Genomic DNA, 15,602 nt, shown 5'->3' with positions numbered 1-15,602 from the left:
CTGCACACACATGCGCTTGCATACTGTCATGGAGCCCCACGAGTATTCTGATGAACTTATCCAGAACACCCTGCTTCCCCGAGATCTTCCAGAGGCCGGTGTGCGGGACGGAGTCAAACGCCTTGGTTAGATCGATAAAGGCAGCGTAAAGGCCGACATTTTGCTCCACGCACTTCTCTTGAAGCTGTCTGGCGGCGAAGATCATGTCAGTTGTTCCCCGCTTGCTTCTAAAGCCACACTGCGACTTGGAGATGACATCATCGAGAATGGAGTGGCCAAGTCGGCATTGCATGATCTTAGTGAGGATTTTGGAGGCAATGGCTAGGAGAGATATACCGTGATGGTTGTCACAGTCACGGGAGTCTCCTTTGCGTTTGAAGATGGTAATGATAACAGCGTCCCTGAATTGGTCAGGGATGTCCTCGCTCCACCATATGCACAATAAAAGGTCGTGGATCTTGTCCGTCAGGGTGACACCACCGTACTTGAAGACTTCAGCTGGTAGTCCATCTTCACCAGCAGCCTTGCCAGTCTGCAGAGAGTGGATGGCATCGCACACTTCTTTCCTGCTAGGACGGTCAGCCAGATCTTCCATGATTTCTCTCTGTTTCATGGCATCGATGCTGTCTTGTTGGACATAAGTTGACTTATTTAGGAGGACACTAAAGTGTCCTACCCAGCGTTTCAGAATGTCAGACATCTCTGTAAGGAGTTCCCCCTCTGATGAATAAATGGGGCTTGGACCACGCACGGCGGGGCCGTAGAGCTCTTTCAGAGAGTGATAGAAGTTTCTCATATCGTTGGTGTCAGCATAGCATTGAATTTGCATAGCCTTTTCCAGTAACCAATCATTTTTCAGCTGTCTGGTCCTCTGCTGGAGGGAGTTTCTAGCCACTGCGAATTCCTTTTTCGCCGATCTGGTGTTCCGATTTACATATCTTAGGTAAGCAACATTCTTCCTCTCAATTAGGAGGTGCATTTCCTCGAAGTTATCAGCAAACCAGTCAGGTTGCTTCCTTTTGGCTATCCCAAGCATGTCTACCGCTGTTTTGTAGATAGAGGACCGTAGATGGTCCCACTTGACAGTTGAAGCGTTGGATTCCACGGTGTCGGCTGAATTTAGCATCACTATGGAGTTCTATGCATATTTAAAATTAAGTATAACCCATGCTTTACTCAAAAATGCAATTAAAGTTCAATTATGTAAAATCTCTCTTAAAAATATATAATTGCAGGTATTAAAATATATATTCACTATATTCATATTTCTAGGTGGTTAATACAAAACGAAAAGAAAAGGAAAGGTTTAGGAGCATGTTATGGTGTTCTGTATTTACCTACATGCAGGGATATATAAAGCATGCAAATACGTTATGTTATTTTTACCAGTACGTATAAAATGAATGTGCATTTGTAAGTGGAATTGTACAATATGACTTCATGTTCGTCCATCAATTAGATGGCACCTGAGCGTTTGTCCACACTTGTGGTCTGTGAATCCACAGAGAAACACTAACCACAAGGAGGAAAATGATTAGCATTAGTACTCAGTAGCTATCAGTAATGTATATTTGTTAGATTTTAGACACAATTTTAGACTGTAAAGTAAGTCACATGGTACTATACTGCCTCCAGTATTTATGGTGGTGATTTCTGACGACGTGCAAAAACAACATTTCAGTCAATCAACAACAATCTTGTATAGGTGTGGGCATTATTTAAAATCATGTATCATCCATGCTTTACTCTCAGATGCAATTACAGTTCAATTATGTAAAATCTACCTTAAAAAGATACACTATATGCGCTATAGACACTAGCTTTACTATATAGGTGGATAATACATATGGGTACCACCCCAATGAAAAGAACAGTTTAGGGGCATTCTTTATTTAACTACATGCAGGAATATATAAAGCATGCAAATACACATTGTGATTTTTCATCAATACATATAAAATTAATGTGCATTTATAAGTGGAGTTGTACAATAAGATTTCATGTTCCTCCAGCATTCAGACACCAGCTGAGCGTTCGTCCACACTTGTGGTCTGTGAATACACAGAGGCTGCAGCCCGGGTCACGTAGCGCTTCATACACTGCACATGGATGCATGGTGTCTGGAGGAGGAGCCTAGCGATGTGCTTCCTGAACTTTTCACCCACAAACACGTAGAGGAATGGATTGAGGCAGCTGTGCGAGTATGCCACAGCTTCAGTGGCTTGCAGCATCAGCTGGATCCTTTTACTTGACTCACAGTTTGTGGCCAGGATTTCCCACAATTCCAGTGCTTTGAGGAATGCTGCAATGTTGTATGGTGTCCAACAGCAGAAGAAGACTACCATGACCGCAACAACAAGACGAACGGCCAGTCTCTTGGAATTACGAACCATCTGAAGCTGCCGCAGTACCATTGAGTAGCAAAATCCCACAATACTCAGCGGAATTAGCAGGCCCAAAACATTCATTTTAATGAAAGCTACACTTCTTGCATTATTGTGTGCGTCGTGATTTTCTCCTGGATAAGCACTGCAAATTTTTTCTGAGCCATTTATAACTCCAATATACAGTAGCTCAGGAAATGATGATGCAATCGCTATAATCCAAATCGCCATGCTTGCTAAAATCCCATTAGCCTTTGTTCGGATTCTCAAGGCAAACACAGCATGGACAATAGCCAAGTATCTGTCGATGCTCATCAGCACAATAAAGAAAATGCCAGCATAAAATCCAATGTAGTACACACCAAGGACCACTGTGCACATGGCATCACCAAAAACCCAGGGACCTTGGGCATAGTGAGCCAGGAAGGGGAGAGAAAAGATGAGTAGGAGGTCAGCAATGGCCAGGTTCAGGAGAGACACGTCAGTCATGCTTTTCATCTGAGCACCTCTCAGGATCACCCACAGCACCAGCATATTTCCCGGGAAGCCCACCATGAAGAACAGGGAGTAAAGCACTGGGAGAAAATGGCTTGCATGGGTTCCATAATCACATGGTTCCGGAAAATCGTCATTAAAGGGTGTTGTGCTGCAAACAATAAGGAGAGGGTTACTACATGAGAATTGCAGGAGAATTGTGCACACAGGTATTCAGACTTCAGACATAACTTCAGACTTGGTGTATATGCAGAGCCATGGCCTCACTTTCATTCATAAATGCCTTGAGACCTCAAGAATGGCACAGGAATAGTTTTAAGTGCTAACAATAAATCTAATATAGTAATTTTTACGATTAAAGTGATTTATATAGGTAGCGGTCTGAGTGAATGACCTTGACATCCATAACGTCACAACAGGAAGTCTATCGGTCTCATCACCATTTCCGCTATACTAAAACACAGAGCTGACTGCAACTCTAATCCTCCATTTTGAGCTAATTTATCGCCATGCCACGTAGATGTGTTTTTGGCCGAAAAAGCAACATTACAGAAGGTGGATTTACGTTGCATTCATGGCCCAATAATGTTCAAACTGCAAAGATGAAAGGGTTGTTGCTAAAATCTGGGACGGAATGGGACGGGACTTTTTTTTTTAAAAGGAAAGTGAGTTCAGTTGCACCAGTCCTCCCAGAGTGAGCTGAGGGTTGTTGCTAAAACCCGGGACGGAACGGGACGGGACATATCGCTTGGGCAGTGACCTCCCTGCGGTTGTTGCTAAAACCGGTGACATCCCATTCCGTCCCGGGTTTTAGTAATTGCCTGAGCCGAGCAGTAATGGCGGAATACACAGGATGAAGAGAATGAATGGACCAGCCGTCTTATTTCTAAACTGGATATTGCTGCCATCTCACCCTTACATGGAAGAAGTGAATAAATGGAGAACTGAACAATCAACTGAAAGTCAGATTGTTTCAAAACAATCGGCCACAAGATCGGCCTTCAAGAAGCGAGAACACAGATGGGTAAGCTCCGACTCTCATTCGGATAAAAAAAAAACATCAAAAACAACACGTTCTTTACCTGCATTTAGATTAATACATGTAACTTGTATTGTGTGTTTAAGTTGCCGATATAAAATTATTTAATTTGCTTCAGAATGTGATTGTCTCATTTCATCTGATTATTTAATTAGCCTTTTACATTTTATCAGTGAAAATGCATGCATGTACATGTATGTTGCATAAGTTATAACACCTATCCTGTTTTAATAAGAGTCAACCCACAATCAATGAAGTCATATCAGTCTTAGTTGAGCAAGTCAGTCACGGTTTTTCTTATTTTCACCATAAATTTTTATTTATATGACTTTGGTCTATCGCTGTAAAAGGCCTTGGCCTTAAAACTGGTTACCGCAGTGATGTCATGCACTCAGGGAAGGCTAGCTCAGTGGGGCAGCTCAAATGCCAACTTTGCGGTTGATTTTAACTCTCAAAAAAAATCTATCTATCTATCTATCTATCTATCTATCTATCTATCTATCTATCTATCTATCTATCTATCTATCTATCTATCTATTTCCATTTATGCAGCATACAAGAGTCAAGGATGGAGATACTATCCACTCAAACTTATTTGAAAATAAAGGTTCTGTGTATCTGCTTTAAGTACTAGTCAGATGTCTGAGAGCACTGGAAGAAAATGGCTTGCATGCTCTTCATTGTCACATATTTCAGGCTCAATGACAGAAGTATAGTCAGTTGATGTGCTGATGATGAAAGTAGAGAGCCAAGAGTCTTTTGTGAGTTACTCCTGAGGTGTGGAATGCCAATATTCAATATTTAATATATGCCAATATTATTTAATCATTTAAATGTATCAGCCCTTTAAAGTCCTTGTAACATGGAGTATTTTGGAGGAGTTTGCATCTTAACTAGAGACACTGCTTATCTTTGGGACCAAATTAGTGTATCGACAAAATTATGAACAGCACTTAAAGTGAGGTGCATGCATCGCAGATGAGCACTTTGTCAGCTTATCCTTCAAACTATAGCAAAGACAGCACATTGAATTAACCAAAACAATGACATTATTTTATTTATTTGACAAGTCAAATTAAGCAGTTAAAAACAAATTATGTCCCATATACATTACAATTTCATGAGCATTATTTAATATTGACTGTTTTCAAGTTATGCCACTATCTGTGCCTTGACTTAAATAAATGTCCTATTATTTTGCAGTGGGGCTGATTTTTCACACACACATGGAATATCCACAATAACAAACCGAAAGTTTAAACTCTTGATTATTGCCTCTGCCAATTTTGTTGGAAGAGGTTATGTTTTCTCCTTCATTCCCAACATAACTCAAGAAGTAGTGAACAGATTATGATGAAATTCTGAGGAAAGGTGGGCAATGGGCTAAGGAACCATTGGCTAGATTTTGATGCAAATTTGGATATGAATGTGGATCTAGGATTTTTTTTTTACTTTTTCCAACATAACTCAAAAAGTAATGAATGGATTTTGATGAAATTTTGAGGAAAGGTGACCCATGGGCCAAGGAAGAATTGATTAGATTTTGATGTAAATCCGAATCTGTGGCTTGGCAGATGTATGCACTCTATTGAGTTCCCCTTCTAGTTTTCAAAGATATTGCACAGTAGATAGGAAAAACAACACAGATTAAATAAATATGCAAAAAAAAAAAAGGCCTAAAATGTGTCTGTGTTAAATAGAATCCTGTTATGGAGAAAGATTGATCAAACTCATCAGCCATCTGGCAGTTGGTCTAGGGGAGGTGTACCCCAAATTCAAACACCAGATAGAAGTCCCGATAGGCAGTTTTCTTATTCACAGAATACCTCTCTGGCAGCTTCTGCAGCTGAACAAGTGCCGGATATATTGGCCCTTGCCTTTCCTTCAGGTCACACTTGAGATGCTGAGAGAGGGGGATTACAGCATGGGCAAGTCAGTCCTCCTTATTTCTGCCCTGGCTTTCTGCCCTGGAGAGGACACTCTAGCTTTGTGTGCAAACATGAGGACACAACGCGGGAGATGGCAGTTACGGGTTATAAGTCCAAGTTTGACTGGCATAAAACATGGGCGTCACAGGTCATCTCTGACAATGGGTGAGGTACTTTTACCTCACTGGTCAGCTACCACCTGTCCTAGCTGGGCAGCCCCTGGCCAATAAGGTGCTGACCTGCCATGATCTGCCTGCCCCAGTGGGTGCCTGGGGCTAAAGGTTTTGCCTGACAAGTGGACCATAAGACATGCACCAGACAAAAAGAAATTCACATTTGGACTGACCACATGGAATGTAAGGACCATGTGCCCCGGTATCACTGATGACCTCACACAAGTTGAAGATGTCAGAAAGGCAGCAGTCATTGATGAGGAACTCTCAAAGTTGAACTCTGGTATTGCTGGTCTTCAAGAAACACATCTCTCAGATCTAGGTGAAAAGAGCAAATACTTTCTTCTGGAATGGTAAAAGTAAGGATGAACCTAGACAACATGGCACTGGATTTGCCATTAGGAACTCCTTGTTGAATAGAATACAGAACCCCACCGGAAATGACTGTATCTCTATCCTAGTTCTTGATATCGCTAATGGTCCCATCACCATTGTGAATGTTTATGCTCCCACCCTGTCATCTGAGCAGTCCTTGAAAGATCAGTTCTATGATGAATTGCATGCTGTGTTAGCTGGAATTTCTAGCAATGAAAAGCTGTATGTGGTAGGTGACTTCAATGCTAAGGTTGGTAATGATTATGACACTTGGCCTACTTGTCTTTGGCACTTTGGCATTGGTAACATGAATGAAAATGGGCAGTGATTACTTGAGCTATGTTTGCAGCATGGTTTATGTGTCACAAACATTCTTTCAATCTTGACCAAGGTACAAGGTTTCTTGGAGGCACCCTAGGTCTGGACACTGGCATCAACTAGATTTAGTCTTCTCTCAAAGATCTGACTTGTGTGATGTGCAAAACACTAGATTATATCACAGCACAGACTGTGATACAGCCCATGCTGTATCACAAATTGCAGCAAATTGAAAATTACCCCAAAGAAAATACACTGATCAAAGATAACAGGAAAGAAGAAGATCAACACTTCTCAGTGCCAAAATCCTGACAAGGTTGTTGGATTTCTTGACTAAGTTGAAACAAAGCTTGGTTCTTTGCGAATGAGTGACTTGATTGAAGAGACCTGGAACATGTTAAAGACAACTATATATGACACAGCAACTGCCACATTTGGTTGCAAGAAACACCAGAATGAAGACTGGTTTGAGGCATCATTTGAAGACCTCAATGCTTACCTCAAACACAATGCTTACCTCAAACACAAAGCTAATCCCTCACAGAAGAACCTTCAACATCTGCATCAGGCAAGAAGTGTAGTACAGAGAGCAGCTAGAAGATGTACTAATCAATACTGGTTGAAGCTTTGTGATGACATTGAAAAGGCTTCCCAAACAGGCAATGCTTCAGCCTTGTCTGATGGCATCAAGACAGCCATTTGACCAACTGTGAAGAGAATTGCTCCTCTCAAGGACTTGGACGGTGAACTTATCAAAGATCATCAAAAGCTGATGGAAAAATGAGTTGAACACTATCTAGAGTTGTACTCCAGAGAGAATGTGGTCTCCAATGCAGCATTGGAAGTGCTTGGAGATTTGCCAATCATGACAGATCTTGATACTGAGCCATCTCTTGAAGAATTGACTGTATAATAAATGCATAATAATTGACTGTATAATAAAGTCACAGGTCAAGATTGTATCCCAGCTGAGCTCCTGAAATGTGGCAAACCTGTGTTGCTGGAGAAGTTACATCATCTCTTGAGCAAATGTTGGAGGGAAGGATACAAGATATGAAGAATGCAAGGATTGTCACAAGAATGCAGTGACTGCAATAACTATTGTGGCATCTCTATCCTCAGCATTACTGGAAAAGCCTTTGCAAAGATATGCCTGAAAAGACTTCAGTCCATAGCAGAACGTGTGTATCCTGAATCCCAGTGTGGCTTCAGAGCAGAAAGGTCTACTATAGACATGGTATTCTCCCTCAGACAGCTGCAGGAAAAGTGCAGGGAACAGCAGAAACCTCCTATATCTTGCTTTCATCGACCTCACCAAAGCATTTGATCTTGTGAGTAGGGATGGCTTGTTTAAACTTCTTAGGAAGCTCGGTTGTCCACCTAAGTTGCTTGCAGTTATCAAATCATTTCATGTTGATCTGAAGAGTGTTGTTGAATTTAATGGGGATACCTCCAGTCCTTTTGAGATCAAGAGTGGTGTGAAGCAAGGGTGTGTTCTGGCACCAACTTTGTTTGGAATTTTCTTTTCAATGCTTCTGAAGTTTGCTTTTCCATTGGATGAAGAGGGAATATTCTTGCACACCCACACTGCTGGTAATCTCTTTGATCTCTCAGGACTCAGATCCAAGCGTAAGGTTCAGAAGTTCATGATTTGTGAAATGCTGTTTGGTGATGATTCAGCACTGGCTGCCTACAGCGAGGAAGAACTTCAGATTCTCATCAACAAATTTTATGTTGCATGCAAAGAGTTTGGACTCCCCATCAGCTTGAAACAACAAACAAACAAACAAGCAAAAAAAAAAAAACAAATTCTGGGACAGGATTGTGAAGAACCTTCCATGATTACTATTGAGGACCATACCCTTGAGACTGTGCATACGTTTACTTATCTAGGTTCCACTGTAACTGATACTCTGTCTCTTGATACTGAACTAGATATCAGAATAAGCAAAGCTGCTACTACTCTGGGCAGACTTCAAAAGAGAGTATGGAAAAGTCCTAAATTGACCCAAAATACCAAGATCAGAGTGTTTGAAACATGTGTCCTGAGTACTTTGTTGTATGGTAATGAAACTTGGCTGATTTATGCAAGGCAAGCTAATAGACTCAACACTTTTTCTTTATGCGCTGTTTGAGGCATATTCTTGGTATACGCTGGACTGACAAAATACTTGGTATTGAGATCATGAACTGTGCAAAGCTCACCAGCATTCATTCCATGCTCCTCCAGCAACACTTTTGCTGGCTAGGACATGTCAGTAAAATGAAAGATGAGAGGATTCCAAAGGCATTTCTCTATAGAGAACTTGCTGAAGGAAAGAGGCCAGTGGGAAGGCCTAAGCTCAGGTTCAAAAATGTTTGTAAAAAAGATCTTAATGTTTGTGGACTGAGCCTTCCTGAGTGGCAGGATGTTGCTGCTGATAGAGCTTTGTGGTGAGTGACTGTGCTCGAGCAGAACACTAACAAGAAAAGCGACATAGAAGACACAACTGGCCCAGATCAGCTGATGATGAAATAATAAATCAGAACTTCATATGTCCTAATTGCAATCATTGGTGATGTGCTAGAATTGGGTTAATTAGCCACACGAAAAAATGCCAACGCTAAGTTTGTCCTCCTTGAAGCAGATACCATTGTCTTTTGAGACAGATGGTGCCATGATGATGTTTCCTTTCAACTGAACTATTTTGATATTTACTACTCATATACAGAAGGCCACTAGTAATGCAAATATGAATAGGGCTTCTCACAGACTACAAAAATCACAAACATCTTTCATGCTTAGATGGCCACATAGGCATTTTGAAATTAACAAATCAGTCATTCATAAATATCCCTGCAATGCTTTGAAAATTCCTTGATGCTAATATGCTAAACTGAAAGTAGTTTGAAGATGAAGGAAAGGTGGATGATGAGAAATTTTAGGTAATTTGCATTTATATTATTGCACTGGGATTAGATTACAGGCATTTAGCAGATGCTGTTATCCAGAGTGACGTACAACAAGTACATACATATGCCCATGGCCTGGGGAACAGTTGGGGGTTAGGTGTCTTGCTCAAAGGGAATCAAACCAGCGATCCTTTGGGCCCAAGGCTGCTTTAACCTTTAGGCCATGGCTGCCTAGAATACAGTTATCTCCCAAGTCAGAATTCCAAAAGAAATCCTGATTGATCAAGGCACAACATTCATATCATGCACACTTCGTGAACTGTATGAATTACTGGGGATTAAATTGATTTGTCCCAGTGTTTACTGTCCACAAATGGATGGGCTGGGCAAATGATTTAATCAAACATTTACAAGCATGATTCAGAAGGTTGTTCATGGGGATGCTAGAAATTGGAACCAGTGGATGAACTCCCTTTTATTTGCAGTGTGAGAAGTCCTGCAAGCCTCAACAGGATTTTCCCCATCTGAATTATTGTATGGTTGCAAACCTTGAGGCATCCTAGATGTCATCACAGAAAATTGGGAGGAGGGACCTTCTAATAGTAAAAATGAAATTCAGTACATTCTTGACCTGAGAGCAAAACTCCATATGCTGAGTCACTTCACCCAGGAGATTTTGCTACAGGTGCAAGAATGGCAATCCTGGCTGTATAATAGGGCAGCACGGCTACATGAATTTGCACTGGGAGATAAAGTGCTTGCTTAAATATCCACATTGAGCATGGGTGACAGCGTCATGGGTGGCCAAAGCTCATTGATTCGCATTGGGCACAAAGGCTAGACCATAAGCAGGGGTGATAGCGTGCCGCGCCGGATTTCCGGCGTACCGCGGCGCCGGAAAAAAAAAAAAATCTAGTTCGCCCATTATCCTGTGTCATTCTGAGATGCGCAGATAGACAGTAAAGGGAATTCCCTTTACTGTCTATCTGCGCATCTCAGAATGACACAGGATAATGGGCGAACTAGATTTTTTATTTTCCGGCGCCGCGGTACGCTATCACCCCTGCATAAGGTCCAATCCCATGGATGAGCTACTGTAGCATAAACTGCTGAAAAAAGTTAATGCTGACACCTTTCTGTTTTAGCCAGCATTAACTTTTTCAGCAGTTTGTGCTACAGTAGCTCTTCTGTGGGATTGGACCATATGGGCTAGCCTTCATGCCCCATGCAAATCCATGAGCCTTCAACACCCATGACCCTGTCGCCGGTTCACCGGTTGTCCTTCCTTGGACCACTTTTGGTAGGGACAAAACACTGCATACTGGGAACACCCCACAAGATGTGCCACTTTGAAGATGCTCAGACCCAGTCATCTGGCCATCACAATTTGACCCTTGTCAAAGTCACTCATATCCTTATGCTTACCCATTTTTCCTGCTTCCAACACATCAACTTTGAGAACTGACTGTTATCTTGCTGCCTAATATATCCCACCCCTTATCAGGTGCCATTGTGCCATTGTAACAACATAACGTAATTCACTCGTCAGTATTTTCAATTTTATTGCTGATTGGTGTAGGTTAGCACTGACACACACATGTGACTAGGGTATGCAGGTGCATTAGCTTGGGAAGGGGGACTGTCCTTAAAACATCTATCCTTGCATCTGCACAGGTGTTGAATTTGGCATGTTGAGCTCAAGCTGATTGCAAACAAACATCCTTGAGGATACATGAAAAGGAAAAAAAAACTTCATATACTTCAGCCTATAGATACATCAGCTCATACCCCCCCCCCTTAATGGATCTTCATGTTTCACGTAGGGTCACATTTTCAGGTCGGAAAATCCTGAATTCCAGATTAATTTGGAAGAATCAGATCCCTGCATAATTTTTGCTCATTAAATAATACCAATGGTTGTTATCTTCCTCAAAAACCCACAACAGCTAGTTATTTGGAAGAACAATAGCTAACATTTTGCTTTGCCAAAACGACCTTTTTATATAAACTTAAATTTCTTCATTTAAAATTCTTTCATAAGATTCAGAAACAATAAACAGTAGTAGATTATTATAGAGTACTAATAGTAGAAAGTAGAGAAATAGCTCAGCAGCACATCTAATCTTGATAAAGTATTCTTTCTACCACATCCTATTCAGTAAATGTCATCAGCTTGCACAAACAAATTGATAAATCAGATAAACACAGGAAGCATGTACATTTTTTGGTAACAATTTTTTTTTAAGGTAAAATTTTTTAGAATTTTTATAGGTATTTATTTTATATGCACACACACACACACACACACACACACACACACACACACACTATTTATACTATTTGTGCTATAACTATACGATTTATTACAATGTATATTTATTTTTACATGGAGCCTTTATACCACATTTATAAGCTATGCACAAATCTTTTATAAAGCAGCACAGGAGAATTAACAAAAGGCTTATATCAAAACTTATTACAAAATATAACAACACTAAAGATTACATGTCACTTTGTCTTTTCTTGAAGAGGGCAGGGAACAAGTTTTTGATTGTCATTATCAATCGACTTATCAGTAATGTTAATGTAATTTTTTATTCTTATCTTACAAGCTATTAGTTTTGAAAGTTGGATAAGGTATAATGCAAATGGAATTGCTGTAAATGCAAAATCACATTTTGCATAATAGCAGATGGCATTGCTATAAATGCAAAATGTGATTACCACTTTCAATTAAAACCATTAAAATAATTCATTCAGTCAGAATATGGACTTCACAAATAAGTTTTGTCATATTGTAAAGATACTTCTGTATATTTTTCTTTGCTCTGTTTACAAGCAAATGCAGTAAATACGCTTCCCCAAATGTAAGCTGACAAGTTGAAACTTTTGTAGAACATTTCTCAATAATTCATGAATGTGCTCTTCGGAAAGACAAAGTAAAAATGTTTCATCAACCAATCAACCAAATTTCAGTGAACATGGTAATTGATGGATTATCTGTTCTCTTTCAAGCAAAGACAAATCAACCAGAAATTATTTAAAAAATGTTTATACATCACTTATAAATGTGCTAGGAAGGCTTAGTGTGGGAAAATTTCAACTAAATTGCATTCTCTTTTTTAATGATCAAAAATCCCAGGTGTTCATAAACTCTGAACATAGTATGATTTCACCTGGTTGTTGTGACATCCCAAAGAACACTGCTGGTGTTTGACATCTTTTCCACTCCACATGAAACCGTCTAAATAGTCATGCTGTGGTTAAATAAACAAAAAAAAAAGGTGAAACAGTTCATTAAGCAATTTTTAAGGCTGGGTAAACAACCTGTCACAGCAAATAAATAAGAGATTGTGTAACATGTGATCAAGTCAGCTAAAAAAAAAAAGTCAATACATTGCTTAATTGCAGAGTCTGTACTTAAAGTGAACATCTTAGCTAAGAAGATGAACCAGAGAAGACACAGAGATCAAGATTAATGCATACAGCAATTAATAAAATCAATAACACACAGAAATCAGCACTTACATTGCAGATAATCAATTATTAAAAAAAAAAATAAGTGCAACTATCTGGGGCAACACTGCCACCATATACTCACAGATATAGGCTTATCCTTTGTAAATCAGTGTGAAAACTGAAATGTGATGTTGCTGCTTGAGGGTTTGGTTTTCATACTTCTGCTTTTGTGACGTGTAATGGGGTACTGTATACACTGACATGCATGACTTTTTCCATTCTTCATTAGTTTGCCCAGCTAACAGCTAATGCTCTCATATGCAGCAGCACTTGGGATGTGGTTACATTAACAACTGTAATGGAAACTTCTAAGAAACACTTCAGAACACTTAACAGTTATCTTTTCAGTTATTTATTATCGTAGATTATATAAAACAGAGATATAAAACAGGAAAGGAAAAAGAAGAAGAAAAAGAAGACACCACTTCAAGTAATGCCCGGAGTGCGTACTCTGAGTTGCGTCTTAGTGACTGTTATCTATTATACTCTAAAGACATTGGCTTACTGCTCGCGTCTGTACGTGATTGGCTCAAGATTTTATATGAAGCTTTGTTAAAGCGTGCACCTGGCATGCTCTGGGATGTGCAGGCGGATGCGTGGTTAGGGAGAACTCAGATGCCCTGCTTATCACCAGCCAAGAGCACAGAAAGGCAATTACAGCATGTGGGAAAAGCAACTTTTCTCAGTACACTTGAGCTCAACACACAAACACAGAGAATAGGGATGTTCATTCACTAAATTTCCTTCACACAACTGAGCTTACTAATGCCTCAAGAAAACTTGCAGTAATGAGATATGAGGCAGTACATTTCTTTTGAGTACAGATAAACTGAATTTCCCAGCATTTCAGTAGTGAATAAAAAGTAAAGTAGCATTGCATAACAAAGACAAGCAGTCAAATTCAATAGGCTCATATGTGATCTAATGATCACATAGTGATTGTGTGAGGTGGGAATTGGTCAGTGAATCTGGAATTGCATACAGTGCCCTCCACAATTATTGGCACCCTGTCATGAATAGTGCTCGTAATCTGAATTCATGGCAGCCTTCAAACATGGCCACCATGGACTACAATTCGCAAGTGCCAAAGCACCCTCACTCTCCCAAGTTCTGATTACCGCCGCACCTGTTCCACATCACAATCAAGTCGTCACACTGTGTAAGGACCACAACCACAAACCCTCAGTGCGAAGTATCATCCCATGTCTCTGCACCTGATCATACCAAGCCGTTTTGTTTCCCGTGCTGACTTCTGTTATGTTGACCCTGCTTTTGTTTACACTCATACTCTGAGCTAGTTATATTCCTCTGACACTCTGTTCATGAATCGACTGACCCGTTGTCTGAACCTGACTCTGCTTCTCATTTCACGATTTGGATTTGGCTGCTAGTTTGTGATGCACCTGCTCTCCCCTGCAACTGTGTTCAGTGTGCTGAGTGCAGGATGTTTAGTCATTCTTCCTCCGTCACTAGCGATAGCTTTATTAGCTTTACTTGTGATAAGTGCAGATTAGTTAGCTCTCTGACGGAGAAGATTACAGTGCTAGAAGCGCGTGTCCAGGCTTTAGAGCAGGTTAGTGAGCGTGAGAACAGTGTAGTTTCTGTTAGGGAAAGTCTGGACGCCCTAGGTGGAGTTAGCAATCCCCCAACTCCGGCATTAGAGCCCTTACAGCGGGGCGAATGGGTGACGGCTCGGCGGCATAAGCGTAGAGCCAAAGCTACTGCTGAGGCTCGCCCACGGGAGCACCACTCCTCTCCGCGTCACGTGTCGAACAGGTTTGCTCTCCTTAGTGATGCACCTGCTGAGAAACCTGAAAGAGCTCTGGTTATAGGGGACTCTATCATACGGCACGTGAAATTAGCTCAGCCTTTAGGGGCACCAGCAGCTTTAGTCAGGTGTATACCGGGAGCCAGGGCGCCGGACATAGCAGGTAATCTTAGGGTCCTAGGCAAGCACAGGTTCTCAAAGATAGTTATCCATGCAGGAGCTAATGATATACGCCTTCGTCAGTCTGAGGTTACTAAGAGTAACTTTGTAGAGGTGTTTAAATTAGCGAAGGCGATGTCCGATGCTGTAGTATGCTCTGGCCCCATCCCAATGCGGCGTGGCGATGTAGCTTACAGCAGGTTATGGTCGCTGAACTGCTGGCTGTCCAGGTGGTGCTCTGAAAACAGTGTGGGCTTTATAGATAATTGGGCTAATTTTGAGGGCACTGCTGGCCTCTTAGGGCGGGACGGTATCCATCCCATTCGGGAAGGTACTGCTCTCATTTCCTGCAGCATAGGTCATAGTCTCAGAACAGGCCTAGTTAATTTCTGACAATCCAGAGCCAAGGCCAGGGAGCAGACGAACAGGCTAAACCGACTGTCTGCTAGCTGCACAGAGTCGTCACTCAGGGCCCACTACATCGAGACTGTGTCTGTTCCCCGAGCTCAACAAAAAGGTAGAAATTTTCAGAGAGTTTGTTCCAGTAACCTA

At 41.0% G+C, this 15,602-nt stretch overlaps 1 protein-coding gene across 1 annotated transcript; it reads right to left on the bottom strand.

Moving 5' to 3' along the window:
• Positions 1-1,360: 1,360 nt before the first annotated feature.
• LOC132886513 (C-C chemokine receptor type 4-like) lies at positions 1,361-13,290 on the bottom strand. The gene is made up of 3 exons (XM_060921220.1): positions 13,206-13,290; positions 12,781-12,861; positions 1,361-3,030 (listed from the first exon to the last, which is right to left on the bottom strand). The coding sequence occupies exons 2-3, from the start codon at positions 12,822-12,824 to the stop codon at positions 2,016-2,018; spliced, it is 1,059 nt and encodes a 352-aa protein (XP_060777203.1). The 5' UTR covers positions 12,825-12,861; positions 13,206-13,290; the 3' UTR covers positions 1,361-2,015.
• Between the last annotated feature and the right edge of the window lie 2,312 nt (positions 13,291-15,602).

Source organism: Neoarius graeffei, chromosome 5, assembly GCF_027579695.1.
Source record: "Neoarius graeffei isolate fNeoGra1 chromosome 5, fNeoGra1.pri, whole genome shotgun sequence".
NCBI lineage: Eukaryota > Metazoa > Chordata > Actinopteri > Siluriformes > Ariidae > Neoarius > Neoarius graeffei.
The sequence above is the reverse complement of the archived record's forward strand: the minus strand, read 5'-3'. Positions and strand labels throughout refer to the sequence as shown.

What these genes read in the sequence shown, in the direction of transcription:
- LOC132886513 (XM_060921220.1), bottom strand. Translation starts at nt 12,824, where the DNA reads ATGTCAAACACCAGCAGTGTTCTTTGGGATGTCACAACAACCAG. An exon ending in TGGGATGTCACAACAACCAG is followed by an intron (nt 3,031 to 12,780) that starts GTGAAATCATAC and finishes TATTGTTTGCAG; the next exon opens with CACAACACCCTTTAATGACG.